Source organism: Trematomus bernacchii, unplaced genomic scaffold, assembly GCF_902827165.1.
Source record: "Trematomus bernacchii unplaced genomic scaffold, fTreBer1.1, whole genome shotgun sequence".
In the NCBI taxonomy this organism is placed as follows: domain Eukaryota; kingdom Metazoa; phylum Chordata; class Actinopteri; order Perciformes; family Nototheniidae; genus Trematomus; species Trematomus bernacchii.
Window position 1 is genome coordinate 2,296,605 of NW_022987869.1, and position 16,711 is coordinate 2,313,315.

General features: G+C 40.6%; 1 protein-coding gene across 1 annotated transcript in view; it reads right to left on the bottom strand.

The window, feature by feature from the left end:
* Nucleotides 1-4,881: 4,881 nt before the first annotated feature.
* fbxl16 (F-box and leucine-rich repeat protein 16) overlaps nucleotides 4,882-16,711 on the bottom strand; it is a 32,713-nt gene continuing 20,883 nt past the window's right edge. Inside the window, exons 3-7 of the mRNA XM_034113575.1 lie at nucleotides 13,080-13,322; nucleotides 11,423-11,688; nucleotides 10,240-10,324; nucleotides 9,840-9,903; nucleotides 4,882-7,766 (exon numbers count right to left, since the gene is read on the bottom strand). Coding sequence (XP_033969466.1) covers nucleotides 7,618-7,766; nucleotides 9,840-9,903; nucleotides 10,240-10,324; nucleotides 11,423-11,688; nucleotides 13,080-13,322 — 807 coding nt within the window. The 3' untranslated portion in view covers nucleotides 4,882-7,617. The remainder of the gene's footprint in view (nucleotides 7,767-9,839; nucleotides 9,904-10,239; nucleotides 10,325-11,422; nucleotides 11,689-13,079; nucleotides 13,323-16,711) is intronic.

Here is a 16,711-nt window from a genome sequence, read left to right on the forward strand (position 1 = left end):
TAAACCGACTTGAATTAAACTGACATTTGTTAACATTGTCTGTATCTGTGTTCATTGGTTCAAATAATCTGTACCTGTGAACATCCCAATTGTATGACATTATTGGGTTAAATTCCTTTTTTAATCAGGCCAGGTGCAACTTTTTTATATCATTATTAGATAATGCTGGTTGCTCTCTGCTGATATTTTTTTTGTTTTGTTAAAGTTGTAAGTGATGTGTTGGTCTGTTTGTGAATATCCTGTACACACTGCTCTTGAACACAGATTACCCTCTTCTTCCTGTTTACTGCCAACCAGAGCTAAATTCAAGGCCTAGGTCTTTTGATGGGTAACCTGATGTGTTGAGGAAACAAACACTGCAAATACAAAAAATGCTGCAAGAAGCTCAAATTACTACGGAAACCAGGGGACACTAAAAAGTGACGCACACAGCTGGGACCGGAGCGCTTGGTGACGTTCAGGATTACAAAACTGGACAACTGTCTTTGTTGTTGGAAACTTACCTAAAATGTTTTATCGGCTTATTTTAACAATGTTATCACATGATTCCTTCTGATATTACTGCAGATCTGCTGTAAACCAGCTAGCTAACATTTCAGATATTCTGTGAACACTTGCAGTTATGAGACAGACTAACTCTGCGAGTGTTGTTATGCCCCAGTCGGCCACCGTAGATGAGAGATCCAGAAAAAAGTAATTTATTTATTGTCAGTAGATGTGTAATCATTGCCTTTGTTATTTAGTCCACCCCGTACTTTACAACGTTACATTTTATTTGCTTAACACTAGAACCGCCAACGGGTCAATTTTACCCGCAGCTGTTTTTTTATTGTAGGCCTATGTAACTTTTTTTCAATAAAATATTAAAGTCTCCCAGTCCGTGACTTTTCCTGAAAGTGTTATATAGCACCCTCTGTTGTTAAAATTGTCAATATGAAGTCAGATTGAAAATATCGCCAAAATGTTTTCCTTTTATACCTATACCCGCCAGCGGGTAATATTTACCTCATAGAAAATGCAGCGTAAACATGACGTGTTGCTATAGCAACGCCTTTTGTCTACTGCGGTTCCTTATAGATAGAGAGATAGATTGAGAGAGAGAGAGAGAGAGATAGATAGATAGATAGATAGATAGATAGATAGATTGATTGATTGATTGATTGATTGATTGATTGATTGATTGATTGATTGATAGAGAGAGGAGAGAGAGAGAGAGAGAGAGAGAGAGAGAGAGAGAGAGAGAGAGAGAGAGAGAGAGAGAGAGAGAGAGAGAGAGAGACAGACAGACAGACAGACAGACAGACAGACAGACAGACAGACAGACAGACAGACAGACAGACAGACAGACAGACAGACAGACAGACAGACAGATAGATAGATAGATAGATAGATAGATAGATAGTTATAGATAGATAGAGAGAGAGATAGAGAGATTTGTACCTAAACAAAACACAAGTCTAACACCAAGCGTTTAAATCAGCACTGGTAGCGATATTTTATACTTCATGCTGTCTGCACAAACTATATAATATGAAAAGCTGAAAGTCCACAGATTCTATTGGTATAAGTTTCATCCCTGTGTGATCAGAACTCACTGCTCTACATGATAAATAAAAGAACATTGTACCTTGAAAATCAATAGCGGGTAAATTTGACCCGTTGGCGGTTTTAGGTATACAGCGACCTCTGGTGGTTCTAGTGTTAAGAGCTGCAGGAAAACTAATAATACATATTGTGACTGGATTCATCCTTTTTTTGCAACATTTCATCTTTCCATAAAAAATACTGAACATATGCACATTTGACAGCACAGCTTCACTCCATCAGCTCTCCATCGATACCTGAAATCCATAGCACTTTGACTACATCTGGCTCTGTCATCAATTCCTGTCAGCAGACAAGTTGATGTGATGTTAATTTGAGTTTTTTTCAAATGGACTAGGACGTATTATCAAAGAAGCCACTGGTCATTAGTGCAAAGATGGTCTTCAGTCAAAATAAGCTGCGTACAGGCACAGGTTGGCTAAACACACTGAAACTGAAAGAGAACACAAGTGTTTCCAATTTGAACATTATCAGTAAACTGTCAGCATTTATTTTACTGCTTACTTAAAGTTGTGCTGTAAAAGGGTTGTAACAAAATGGTGACAGATGTAGACCAAAGACTTGCAGACAGCAAAAAGTGAGTTCACCTTTAGAAAAGGTACCTTAGAAAGGTTGGTGTTAGTTGTTGGTAGCTGAGAAATGCCTGTCAGAGTTCATGATATGTAAACTTATATCTGAATCCTTTGGAAGCCCATTAAAACAAAAATAGTGAAAGGGACCAGTGACCACAATTTGAGTCACGGTTTAAGAGTGAAGGAACAGAGAGTCGTGTCTGGGCCAATTATTGACATCATCATCATATTATATATAAGAAGATTTTTGCACTGCTAAACAACAAAAATTATGAAAATCTCTCTCTTAAGTCTCCAAAACCAAAACTTGGGTAGAATTCTAGGGTTAGGGTTAAGCAGAATTTGCAGGTGTTTTGAGTTAATTAGCTGATCAGAGTGTGACACTTGAAATAATTCCCTTTGGTTGAAATGAATCTATATCACATAGGAGTTTCACTTTTTAAATAGAAATACTGAAATGAATCAACTTTTCCACGATATTCTAATTTATTGAGATACCTGTATATCTCGCCTCACTCTGATTTGTCCCCTGCCAGAATGTTTTGTGTGTTTTGCCAAGTGCTCGAGAGTTCAGTTCGTATTATCTGGTCTGCCCAGTTTTGACCCTGCCTGGCTGATTTTGAGCCTTGAGTTTCCTGCCTGCCCCCTGATTGGATCTGTTTGCTTGTTTGCCTGATCTCCTGGTTCTGAGCCCCATTCAGCCTTTCCCCTTTATTGGCTTTGGTTACCTAATTCCTGGGTTTCCTGGTTTTGACCCTGCCTTAAACCAACTTGAATTAAACTGAACTTTTTGAACATTGTCTGTATCTGGGTTCATTGGTTCAAATAATCTTTAAAGATTTTTGCACTGGTAAACAACAACAATTATATATTTTTTTTATCTTATAAGGCCTTTAAGCCTCCAAAACCAAAACGTGGGTAGAATTCTAGGGTTAGGGTTAAGCAGAATTCACATGACAAGCAGTAAAACGGCTCTACATTGCCATTTCGACGCGCAACCAATCTGTTTGTAGCAGCTAATAATGATAACTAGGAATATGCTTTGTTGGATTTAGGTAATTATAAAATCACTATCTGGAAAGTTTTAGTTTTTTTATCCGTTATCTTTCAATAGTCTTGTCAGGAATGAACTTCCATAGAATCCTTATCTTAAGAGATGTGTTTAACTTTAATCTCAATAGACAGTGTAAACATTACCAATGACAGAGGTCAGACTGCAAATGTTTTTATGTATATCATACTCTGTATTTCCACATTCAGGACAATGACAGTAAATATACCTTGTCACCACTGTTTTTGCCCCCCCTTTCCTTACAATGGACCCAACAGCAATACAAAGTCGAGACACACTTGCACAGAGGAAAATATATTCTTGCGCAATATTGACAATTTAAAAACTTTAAGTCAGTGTTAATGATGGTAATGGTCACTGGTGTCTAAACAAGTTAAATGTGTAAGAAGTAGATTATTTCACTCAGGGGTCTGAAATGTCAGAAAATAATAATACAAATAATAAAAACCAATGCAGAAGCTAATTCAGTCCCAAATATGAAGCAAGTTCCATAAAACAAAACCCTTTTGAAGAACGTCTCTTCAATAAATTAATCACGTAAATAAGACACAAATTAATTTAAATAAATAGATAAATAAATAAATATACTTATGTACAATGAAGAGATTCAGAAGAAAGTAAAATGAGCCTTCTGGAAACACAACGCAGACCGACTAAAACATGCGTGGTCCGCCAGTCCGTTCAGAACACTCGGTCAGAACACTCGGTCAGCGGTTAGCGGGGCCAGCAGACACATTTGATGCGCTGCTGCAGATGCATTTGGCACAACCTAACACTGTAACACTGATCCGTCCTCCTGTTGGCGTCGGCACATCTCAGGACACAAGAGGCTCACTGTGCACTCAATCATTTACTGTAATGTAGGTGAACGGGAGAAAGAAACACGACTACTGGCTTTAAAATGATCTGTTTGTCCTTTTTATCTAAAATAACGTATTCAATGTTAAATAAATACTATGGTTTACGGAAGACGATTAGGGCCAAACATTATAATCTTTTCTGAGTTCTGACTTTTCTCTAAGAATTAAAGGTCCCCTATTATACTGTTTTTCATCAATATATTATAGGTCTCAGATATATACAAACATGTCTCTGAAGTGTTTGGCTGAAACACCAAACAGATCATTGCAGCATTACCCATAATCCCCTCTGTTTCAGCCCTGTTTCCAAAGTGCTGATTCTCTGTCTGTTACTTTAGATGAAAATAAGGAGCCCCTCCCCACGCCCCTCTGAGAGATATTTGGTTAGAAAGAACACAATGGTGCTCTAGGAAGAGATTCAGGTGATAAGGTGGGGGGGGGGGTTACCTTGGTTGCTGATTGGCTAATGGATACAAGCCGAAAAATCGTTATGACATCATAAAGTGGCCAAAATCTGATTAGCTCATTTTCAGACAGGTTTTTATAGAAATGGATCAGGACAAAAAGAGAGAGAATCTTTTTTCCTGAAACTTTCAGAATCTCTTTACACAGAGGGGACACATGTTCAGGCCCGCCCCTCCCTACACGCAGATCACGCAGACTGCGTGGGGCCTCACCTCGCGGAGGGGGCCTCACCTCGCGGAGGGAGCCTCATCTGAAGCGCAAATGCGGCGCAATTAAGCGCGCCACAGTTTCGCCGACACAGAGGGCCTCATCACATAACTTTGCGTGGGGCCACAAGTTGGCGAGGGGCAGCCCTGCACATGTTTATGTATAAAAGACATGAAAAAGTGGATTTTGCATAATAGGTGACCTTTAAGTCCCAATTCTAATAATAAAGCCAGGAGTCTTACATTAAATGTACAATTTTGACTCATTTTGGACAGAACTAAAAAACTGTCTTACATGTTGCACTAATATTTATTGAGTTCTGGCTTTCTCTGAATTCTGACTTGATTCAGGATTCTGTGTATAAAGTCTGAATGTGTGTGGCCCTAATCCTCTTCCATATCGGGTTATTAGAGACTTGCCCACTTACCCAGAGTCAGACACACTTTCAGAAGCCTTTTTGTACCGGTTTAGCAGTACAACGTTGAATACAAAGCTCTGTCTAGCTTAGCTCAGTTTATACTGTAGATGTGTAATCTAAGGTCTGAGGAAAATAAGAATTCATTTAAACTTTGGTTCATAATTCAAGCATTGACCTTCTACTTTTCTTCCAGATTAGTCTGACTAACTTTGTTACAGCCAGTCCGATCATCTGACAAGTAACGTCTCTTTCTGTCTCGTTTGTAGCTTTTGGGTTGCACTGTCAAAATGACTTGACCAACCAGGTAGAGCTGCAAAAAAACAAGACCCAAAAAACATCCTTAAGACACACAGTTGAACTTTTCAAGTAACTTCCTTCTTCACTGTGTTTCCCCAACAAGAGGCTCCATATTTAAAATGGTAATTTTGATTTAGGTTACAGGTGGTACATGTTGCATTAGCCTCTATCTACATTTAAGCTCAGGTTTGCAAACACTCTGTGTTCAACATGTATCTGTGGTGCTGTTGGAGAGGCTGGTTTCCTGCCAACTCATTAGTAAGGAGACTAAGCACATCGTAAAGGCTACTCCAACATCTTTCAACACATCATTACATCAAACATATCTCAGCGGGTCAGTCAACAAATAACATGGGGACAGGTTTAAAATGAATAAAAGCATTCTCCTGAACAATGGGCGCTACTATTTTTAACCTATTTTGTGTTTTTGCCTGTTTTTATATTTATTTACAAAGGCACATTATGTTATAACAACCGCATTTTGTAAAAATATGCTGCCATTTTTTATAAACAACCTAAAAAGCAAATAGTTTTAACATTTTTGAAATAAATTATATTAGATTTTTTGCAGGAACATTTACTACCTTTTCCATTGAAGCTGTTGATTACCAAATGAGGCAGAATGTTACAAAGTGCAGGGGGTTATTACTTCATAAAGAGACATGTATTTCATTTTGTCGGGTTATTACTGTAATGTATGGCTGTTATGTGACTCCATTGATTTCAATGGATTGAGTTAAACACAATTTCAAAACATGAACATAGAACACCATTCCAAAGTGTCTCTGACTCTGGGTCAGTAGGAACAGACTCTGGGTCAGTAGGAACAGACTCTGGGTCAGTAGGAACAGACTCTGGGTCAGTAGGAACAGTTGTACTGGCATTCAAGGCCCTCAGCTCCTGTTCTGCAGCAGACACTGTAAGCACGTCTTTAATATTGAATACTGAACACCTCCCTTTGTAGCTGGAGTAACCTGGCCTTAGCTAAGGGGGGGGGGGGCACACAATGCATTAGCAGCCTCATAAACACATACGCTCAAACTCAAACAATAAATATCATCAGTATAGAGGTTAATTACAAAATCAGATCTCCTCTAATTTGGATGAAGTGGTCTCACCAAGAGAAAGGGCACTTCCAGACCCACTCTAAAGGAAGGGGTTTATTAGTTTGAATCCAGAAATATCAAGCTCTTTGTTTTCAATATGATTAATTGAGGATAGGACAGCCTGGTACCGTCAGCAGACTCTGAACTCCCTTTCTGTTTAAAACGTTTACAGGTTACAGCCCATCCTCCAGATCTGTAAATCAAATCATATGATTACAAAAAATGCAGGGAGAAACGATGAGCCACTCAACGCCAACACAAAGAAATGTAAACTGTTGTTTTAAAATTGTCTCCTTTTTTTCTGATAAGACACAGAAATGGAAAAAGGTGGTGGTATCCCAAAAAGAGGGGATCCTGTGAGTCCATGAAGCACACTTCACACACAGGAAGGGGGGAAAGAGAGAGTTCCATCCCTGTCGTTCACTTCCTGTTCTTTAGTTCTCTGTTTCCTGTTTCTCCAGCAGTATGGATCTCTCTCTAAACAAGAGACACCTGGACCTTTCAGACCCTCCTCAGAAAAGAAAATAACAGCAGATATATTACACAGTGATGAAAATAGAAACGTCATGGTCTGAGTTGTACTTACCATATACAGTATGTGTGTGAGTGTGTTTACAGTGTATGAGTTCCACCAGCTCAAACACCAAAGTCTGTATTTCCCTTTTCCTCTCCGCTGCTTCTAGATATGTCCATTCAGCTTAAAAATCATCAAAGTCTTTAGAGAAGCTCTCTCCCGTAAACGAAAACCTTTAGTTGATTCTGAAAAAAGAAACCTGCTGTCAGACAAGACGTCTCCGCTCCAGCATCTTCTCAAATGAAGCTCCGCCGCCCTCCGGCTCCGACACGTTCCATTGCTCCTGCCTCTCTGCCCGCCTGGGGGCCAGTCTACTCAATGGGGGGTGGAGGAGGAAGACGGGCGAGGAAGGGGGGGCAGGAAATGAGGAGCGGTACGGTCTCCTGCACTGAAAGAGTGATGAAGAGTAAGGAGGAGGAAGGTAGGAGGATGGCGGCGGTCCTACTCGATGACCATGCAGTGCGGCAGGTGCTGGGAGTAATACTTGAAGAGCTCGGCCGTGGCCCCGGGGCAGTTGGTGAGCTCCAGCTCCTCCAGCTCCTGCAGCTGGATCAGGCCCGACAGCCCGGTGGTGGTCAGCAGGGGGCAGCCTGGGGGGGGGGGGGGGGGGGGGGGGGCACAGGAGACATTAACTGCTGTTTCACAACTTTCATGTATTTTGTATGTAAACATTTTAAACATATACAAGGCAGGGTGATAACTTAACCTTCTTTCTTAATAGTTCCCACTTTAGTTTGTATGGTGTGTCAGGATTGTTTGGAAATGAATGTAAAATCATTTCTAGATCTTGACAATTTGAGATCAAATGTGGCTGAATGTGGTCCCTGCACTACAATGAGTTTGACCCCCCTGCTCTAAATAAATGTCTGTACATTGAGAAAAATTCCCATCACAACATGACATTGTGTGTGTGTGTGTGTGTGTGTGTGTGTGTGTGTGTGTGTGTGTGTGTGTGTGTGTGTGTGTGTGTGTGTGTGTGTGTGTGTGTGTGTGTGTGTGTGTGTGTGTGTGTGTGTGTGTGTTGTGTGTGTGTGTGTGTGTGTGTGTGTGTGTGTGTGTGTGTGTGTGTGTGTGTGTTGCTAGTAAACTCATACACAAGTAAGATTAAATGGCAAAAACAACTTCTTCTACTTTATATTCCAGAGTGACGTGGCTAATGGTTTGCTGCTATTGTTCTGTAATGCCGACCCCTGAAGAGGTTCACTGTTGGTGTTCTACCGGCACACAGCCTAAATGTCCTAATGCATCTTCCCCTTTAAGTACTCTGGCCTGATACATATTTGCCAATAAATGTATATTTATTTCAGTGAAAATCAACAATATTGGGCAACATAGCGCCGCCCTTAAAAATAACTTTTATCTTTTGTTCTATTCAGTAAATGTTTAAGTTAAACATTTTGTACTTTTACTTGAGTACGATTTCTGTTGTATTTCTATATATTAGTATTGTAGTATTTCTTCTTTTACTTGAGTCAAAAATCTGAACACTTCTTCCACCACTGCCCATTGGTACGTTTTTCCCTTCAACTGAAGCTACATAATGCTAATGCGACCTGATATTTAGTCCTGAGTGTTGTGCTATAAGAAAGGCCCGGTGTCATTTACCAAATGCTATCACAATCTGATCATAAGAGTTGAAACAAATCTTTAGAAAGGCTTTCGTTGGGTGTTTTTCTAGGTGCTGTATTTATTTATTAGCTATTAGACCGGCTAACTCACGTCACCACTGCTAAGCTAAAGGTGGCTAATGTTAGCATGATGACGTTTAGTAGTCTCATGTAGCCTCATGTAGCCTCTTGTTAGCAACCTCTGTTTTTAAGACACTTCAGAAATTCACCAGTGGGGTATTTACTGATGAATGAACACAACATCAAAATCTCTTCAGCTTGTGTTACAACACAGTCTCACGGCATTTCGTGTAATAGTCACGAAATGTATCTATTGATTCGTGTTCACCAACACGATTTCGCAATTGTTTTCGTGTCACAGAACGATTTTAAAAGCAATGTAAATAATAACAAATTAGAAGGAAAAACAGATTTTGAAAAATACAGATTTAAGTATTCTGACACAGAACGATTTTAGAAGCAATGTATTTCTATTGGTAGTGTGTTTTGTGCCTGCACCAAATAATAACAAATTAGAAGGAAAGAAAATGAAAAAAAATACAGATTTCAGTATTCTGAGGCTCTGAGCCATTTATTTTCCTCGCAGACGGCAAAAAAACTCCGACATTATACAATTTACAATAAAAGGGATAGGGTTAGGCTTAGGGTAAGATATTGAGTAAGAACATGTTTTTATGAACCACACAGCTTCTGGCCTTCCAAGACCCGACCGGACAAAAAGACGTGTTGCAGGCACGAAACATACTACCAATAGAAATACATTGCATTTAAAATCGTTCTGTGTGACACGAAAAAAATGTGAAAATCGTGTTGGTGAACACGAATCAATAGATTACATTAATTTCGTGACTAATAACACGAAATGCCGTGAGACTGGGTTGTGTGTTAACCACAGACCTTATTTCAGGATAACAACCGAAAACATATTCCAAAGAAAGGTTGACTTTAAGACGCTAAAATGCTAACTCATATCCAGGTTTGAGGACTCACTCCTGCAGCTCTCTATAGGGTGCAGCCTGGAAACACAAATCATACCTGCAAGAGACAGTAGGCGAAGACTCCTCATCCCAAACAAATGCTGCAGACCGAAATCTTGCACCTACACACACACACACACACACACACACACACACACACACACACACACACACACACACACACACACACACACACACACACACACACACACACCACACACACACACACACACACACACACACACACACACACACACACACACATATTCCAGTTAAAGAGCACCATATGAGAACCCCAACTGTTTGTTTGACAACTTAAGAAGCAAAAGCAAATGTATAACTTTGATATTAGTTAATCATTAATACTTTGAAGATTTATTGCACCAAATGTGTGCATGTTGTGAATTTAGCAGAATCTTGTGGAGTCATAGTGATCATTATGATATCATGTGTGTTACCTGACAGCACCAGCGCAGATAGAGGCTCCTTAATGACGACATGGTGGACAGGTAGCCCAGCCCGGTGTCTGTGATCCGCACACACCTGAAAGTACACACAATACACACGTCATTATTGATTGATGAAATGAGAGACATAACACACACACACACACTATTTTAACAGACTGCATGTGCTCCAATTAGCATTTGCAATTTTTGCTAACTTATACAGCATGTAAATATCAACGTACTCCACTCAGGGCCATGTTCATTATCTACTGTACACCTGTACTCACTAAGGAGAAACATGTTATTTTCTTACACTGGTGTATTTTTAAATGTTTTGCAACTTCCATAACTAGTCTTCTCTCAGATGAGTCAGAGTGAAACACTTTTGCCTGGTGTGTTCTTGAACAGGATTTGCTTTGGTCTTGTTCTAAAGTTGGTCCTGACAACAGCCCTGCACCAAACTAAACTCAACTTTTAAGGCTCCCCCTGCTTAATGCAGCTCCAAATATACAGATTCACTGGCTCTAAAGCCGTCAAATATCCAAACTTGATGCAAGTGCAGAATGCTCTGAATATATTATGGCTTACTTTAATCAAATACTATTTTCACCAGAAACCTTCTTACTGTAAGTCATTGTCTTGGCAGTCATTGCCTTTTATTAGAGAGTTAAAAGGGGGACCCCTGTTACCCCTGTTAGTAATCATTTAAAAAACGAATTTTCATCTATTCGAGACTTTTACAGTTTGTGGCTTCTCACACCATTCTACAATAATAGCATTTAGAGTTACAGTTTTAGAATGTAAAGTTACAAGTGCAGAGTTTAAGCTTCGTCTTTCCGGCCAGAGGTTTGTTGTCCCAAAGTGTAGAACAAAGCGGTATAAAAACAGCTGTATTCTGGCAGCTATCGCACAAATGAACAAGTTGTAGCAGAGTCACACAGATGCCTATTTATTGATTTACTTCCTTGGAATGCTGATGTTTGTACTAATGGTTTTTAAATGTGATGGAGCAGGGTGTTATTTTTTAGAGATTTGTCTGTTGTTTTGTTGTTTTAGAATGTGTGTCACAATGGATCCCTTTTCTTTTATCTGTAAACCAAATCTACCTATGGGTGCAAATAACTAACCCGAACCTGAGCCTGTGAAAGGTCCCTGTCAGTCTGCTCACAGAGAGCCCCAGCAGCACACTGACCTGTCCAGCACCAGCTCCTCCAGCTTGTGCAGGTCACAGGCGATGTACTCCAGGGCCATGTCGGTGATGCGGGGGCACCAGGACAGGTCCAGGCTGCGGAGCTTCCTCAGGTTCTCGGCCACCAGCTCCACGCCGTCGTCTGTGATCTTGGAGCAGCCGGACAGGCTGAGGGCCGTCAGGTTGGGCAGGCTGTGCACCATGTTCACCACCCCGTGGTTGGTGATCTCCCAGCAGGAGTGGAGCCGCAGGGTGTGGGTGGTGTAGCCCTGCAGGCGGAGGTTAGTTTAGGTTAGTTCAAATAAAGCTCATTGAAGGCAATATGGAGCAGCTTCATTATGACCCATCACAGGTCTCTAAGTGTAAATACAGTGGAGTAAAGTGACTACATATACTCAAGTATATATACTTCAGGTTAAATAATTGTACTTTTCACATTATTGTACTTTATACCTTTACTACACTTCATTTTGTAGACAATGCTGTTCTTTTTACTCACTTCATTTTTTATATGTAGGCTACTAGAGTATTGCTATATAATATATGTATATATAAATTGTATAAAGTAATTCAAATAAACCCAGATTCACCAGGTGCAAGATAAATCAATAATTATAATACAATAATTTAAAATGAATGGTGATCTAATGCGCCATTCTGCAGAAAAAGTACTTTTTTTTATACTTAAAGTATAATTTGATGCTAATACTTTTATTAGTATCAAATTATACTTTTAATACCTTTACTTTTACTTAAGTAACATTTTGAATAGTGGACTTTTACTTGTCACTGAGTATTTTTACACTGTAGTATTGCTTCTTGTGCGTACATCTGAGTACTTGTTCCACCTCTGTGTAGTTCCACACTGGACTGCTTTTGGTGGAGGCCGCCATGGCAATGCTAACTCTCAGGTCAGTCAGCACTGCAGCACTCTTTGTCTACAAGTTAGTGTGACTGCAACATCACCAGTTCCTCTCCCAGTGGGTTAGCTAGGATCATTATTCAGTGGTGGAAAAAGTATTCAGATTCTTTACTTGACTAAAAGTACTAATACCACACCTGAAAAAAAACGAAATTTAAGTAAAAGTACTGCATGGAGAATAGTACTTAAGTAAAAGTATTTAAGTAAAGTACTGGGAGTAAAGGTTCTCATTGCAGAAACATTTAAAAATAATAATATTTGAAAACAAAAGCAGCAAATCTATACATTGAACTGTGAAATATTTTTGAACAAAAAACGTCTTAGCAAAATTGCTGCCAATTAATTTTCTGTTCCCCCACTCATGGTTTTAGTTGCTTAAATATAATGTTGAATGGTTTAATCTTTACCAATAGTTTTTCCCTAAGTAATGCGTGTCAAAATCGGAATTTCTAAAATAACTAGTAACTAAATCTGTAAATGAAATGTAGTGGAATAACAGTGAGGCTTTTGCTTCCAAATGAGGTATCGAAGTATAAAGTAGTATAAAATGAAAATACTCGATTGAAGTTAAAGTACTTAAGTACAGTACTTGAGTAAATGTATTTAGTTACTTTCCATCACTGTAATTGTGATAGCTAATGGGTGGATGTTTGGATAGGTATAGTTATTCATCTTTAAAACAGATCACTTGATCCACACAGGTCTCTGTGAGTGGATGTGATCAGTAGCTCTCTCTACCTGCTTGGCGGTGAAGTAGGCCATGGCGGTGTCGGTCACATGGTAGGCCTGCAGGCTGAGTTCGGACAGGTTGGGCAGCAGCTGAGAGATGGCAGCGATGGCGTCGTCCGCCACGTTGATGCAGTCGCTGACGCTGAGCGAGGTGAGGCGGGCGTTCAGGCTGGACCACAGCCCGGCCTCCGTGAAGTCATTACAGCCCGACAGCTCCAGGTGCATCAGGCCCTGCATCTGCTCCAACATCACCTGGACACAAGATCAAATACTCAGTGTCCAGCTGCTGGCGGGAGAGAGACGGTACCTGACCAATCAGAGAAGCTGCAGAGGTCTGGGTTTTAGTCAGGGGGGAAATAGATGTCTTCCAATGGTAGGGTCAGGGGTCACCTCTGTTATCTAGCTTCTGCCACTCTGTCCAATTATCCAGAGTCAGCACATCTTTGTAAAGAAAGATTCTGTTAAGCTTTAACTTTGAAATGTAAAGAGGAAATGTTAAATGTATGGTCGTTTAACATCAATTGCAAACAATGTACTAAATAAATGAATGAGACAGTGATGGATCTGAGAACAGAGCAGCAGAGTTGTGAGTGTGACAGGACTCAGTCATTATACTGATACAGAGTGTGACGAAGGTAACTTCTGACGGCTTCGGGCCTTGTAATATTGCACACCGGGCGGAGTGGAGACACATGGAGGAGAGCAAAATGGCCAAGATCAATAAGTGTCGCAGGAATGAGGTACTGTTCTCTTTCGGGAGAGGAAGGAGGAAATGTGACGAAGGTAACTTCGTCACTGTGGACTGACGGCTTCGGGCCTTGTAATATTGCACATGTGGTTTAGTTTGAAAGTGTTCCCCCTCCCGTTTTGTCTGTGGCTGGTGATTGTGTTCACCTGGTGCCCTGTGTTGTCTCCTCCCCCCCCACCTGTGTCTTATTGGCCTGATTAGTGTGTGTGTATTTAGGCTCTGTTTTCCATGTCAGTGGACAGGTAGTGTGTGTGAGATCCTTGTGGCTGGTGACTGTGTTCATGGGTAACAGTCATATTGAGGCTGTGAATCATGTGCCCATGATTTAATAAATGCCCACACTGGGTTATATTTGAACTCTTTGCCTCTGCCTCCTTGCTTGGTCGGGCCGCTCAATGGTCAGCTTCACACAGAGCCAGGGAAGTACATTGTTGCTGTTCTAGTACAGTGTGTTTTGGTAACAGAAAATGTTGCATCTGAACACACAATGATGTATTCCTCTAATGCAGCGGTACTCAAATACAAATCTTAAAGGTCCAAAGACATTTTTTAATAAGACAAAGGTCCGTTTATTACGGTCATTCAAACTTTTAAACAATTGCAACAAGATTCTTAACACGAGGTTGCAAAAACAAAAATAATCTGCAGCAGTTTTCATTGTTATTGTGTCTGTGCTTGATCCCTCAGAGTCGCAGTGTAAGAGCTGCACAGTTATGAATAAAGGCAGCTGCACCCTCTTTCATTCAGCATTCCCATTATTGCTTTATAAATGTCTTGCCCCCTTGTGTGTCCACTGAGGTTCGTCAGGCCCAACACATCTTCAACAACTCCCCCTTTGCCTCATCATAAAAACTCACAAACACCAGCAACTGAGCATTGTCAGTGGTGTCAGTGGACTCATCCACAGCTAAGGAAATGCACTGTGCATTTTTTATTCCATCACAAAGCTGATTCATCAAATCACCAGCCAGTATTTATGTTCTTCTGGTTGCTGTGGAATCTGAGAGGGGGATTTGCTTGATTTGACCTGTTATTTCCTCTTTTTGTTTGCCTTCAAACATGGTCTCCATCACTTCAGTCATGCATTCTTTTATACTTCAGTTATTATCCAGTGGAATGTCCTTACCTACTGGCCTAGTTCAATCAAAGTGGTTACTTTTTTTTGGCTGGGCAGTGTAGTTTTACACACCGTCTTATTTGACTTTCTCAGGACTGTTTTTTGGGGGCAGACCCCCACAAAGAAATATATATATTTACACACGTAAGGTCATCATCTTAACAGTGTTGTATGCTCATCCGTGAGCAGAGCATCAAGTTGACATGTCTATTACAGCTGAATGCGGCGATTACCATCTTGTTCAGCAAAACGCCTCACAAACTTATTAAGATCAACAGCTTTAGTGCGTTTTGATTCAATGCTGAGTACAGCCACACTGACAGTCTCGTCTCTGTCATTGTAGACCGCAAATACCTCATTCCTTCAGTACTTGGGTCCGAATGCTTCTCGTTTTGCGCCGTCCCGTTCAAATGAAATCGCCGCCAATCATATTTCCACGCTCGCGCCAGGGCCGGGGGAGGGGTTACAAGACGTGCGTCTTGTGCTGCATTCACTTGCACTCGGACATTAGAGACTTTTTCTCATAAATGTCAGATGAGCCACAACTTTTCTTTCAAAACAAAGCTGCCAACTGGGGTGGCAGCTGGGGTGGCAAGGCCTATTTTTAGGGTGGCAGTTGCCACCCCATGCCACCCCGGTAGGTGAAACTAGGCTACTAGCTACAGTACAGATGCAACTAGATGAGCTGTTTTTTTTTAAACTCTCGCTCTGACTCAGACAGGTTGAAAGAGACGAGACATGCATTTTCCCACCCGCATTCCGCGAAGACCTGCCCTACTGTGCCTCTGATTCGCAGACTGTTGGTGGGGGGAAAAAACGCTGACGGGATGCTGAATGTGATTGGACCAAAGCATTGACAGACACACACAGACAGTGGAACAGTCGTACATGCAGAGCGCTGTTTGCAGTGGACATAGCGGAGAATTTTGACTCGTTGCGTTGTGGCGATGTCTCGCAGATAACACAGATAATACAGATAATACAGATGAAGAGTATAATTTGCTCAGAGTCCAGAGACAGTTGTGGTTCGGTCTGGATCCGGACCAGAGTCCGGACTTTGAGGATGCCTGCTCTAATGTCATCATCTTTTAGATTTTTCTGTCATTTATTATCAAATGACCCTCGGTCAGATAGCATAAAACAGTCAGTTACATCATTGGCTCTGGCCTGTGTCTGGCCTGACTCAGAAACTGCTGGAATAACATTTGAATTATTTGCAATAAACTGTTTTTGTAAAAAGAAGCTGGATTAAATAACATTTTTATTTAAACACTTTGAGTATACTCTCTGAGCACGGACACCTATTCTACAATACTATCAAACTAAAGCCTACATTTATTTTAGGATACTATTTTTTTTTTGCTTGAATTCTTCACAAATGGAATTCTCCAGTTTAAGATGCAACAAAACGGTAGTGCACAAGCTGAACCCTGCAAAAGGGAAGTCCATATATACTGTAGATCATGCAGCCAACAAAATCAGCTTTCACCATGGCAACCATCCACTCATCCCAGAATAGCAGCCTAGCCTAGCATGAAGGGCCATCTGAGAAACACTATTAAGCCTCTGTGTTTCCAGCAATGGAATATGAAAGCATTAATTCAGAGACTATTAGAACAAAGCTGAACCAAAACTCTGACTGACTGACTGAATGTGTTCCTCTGACCCCCCCACTAGTGAAGACCTGACCTGGAGATCAGTTCATATTGTGTTGAAATAACCTATTGAATTGTATCTTATTGGCTCATAAGGAACATTTTTCAACAGCTGTGAATC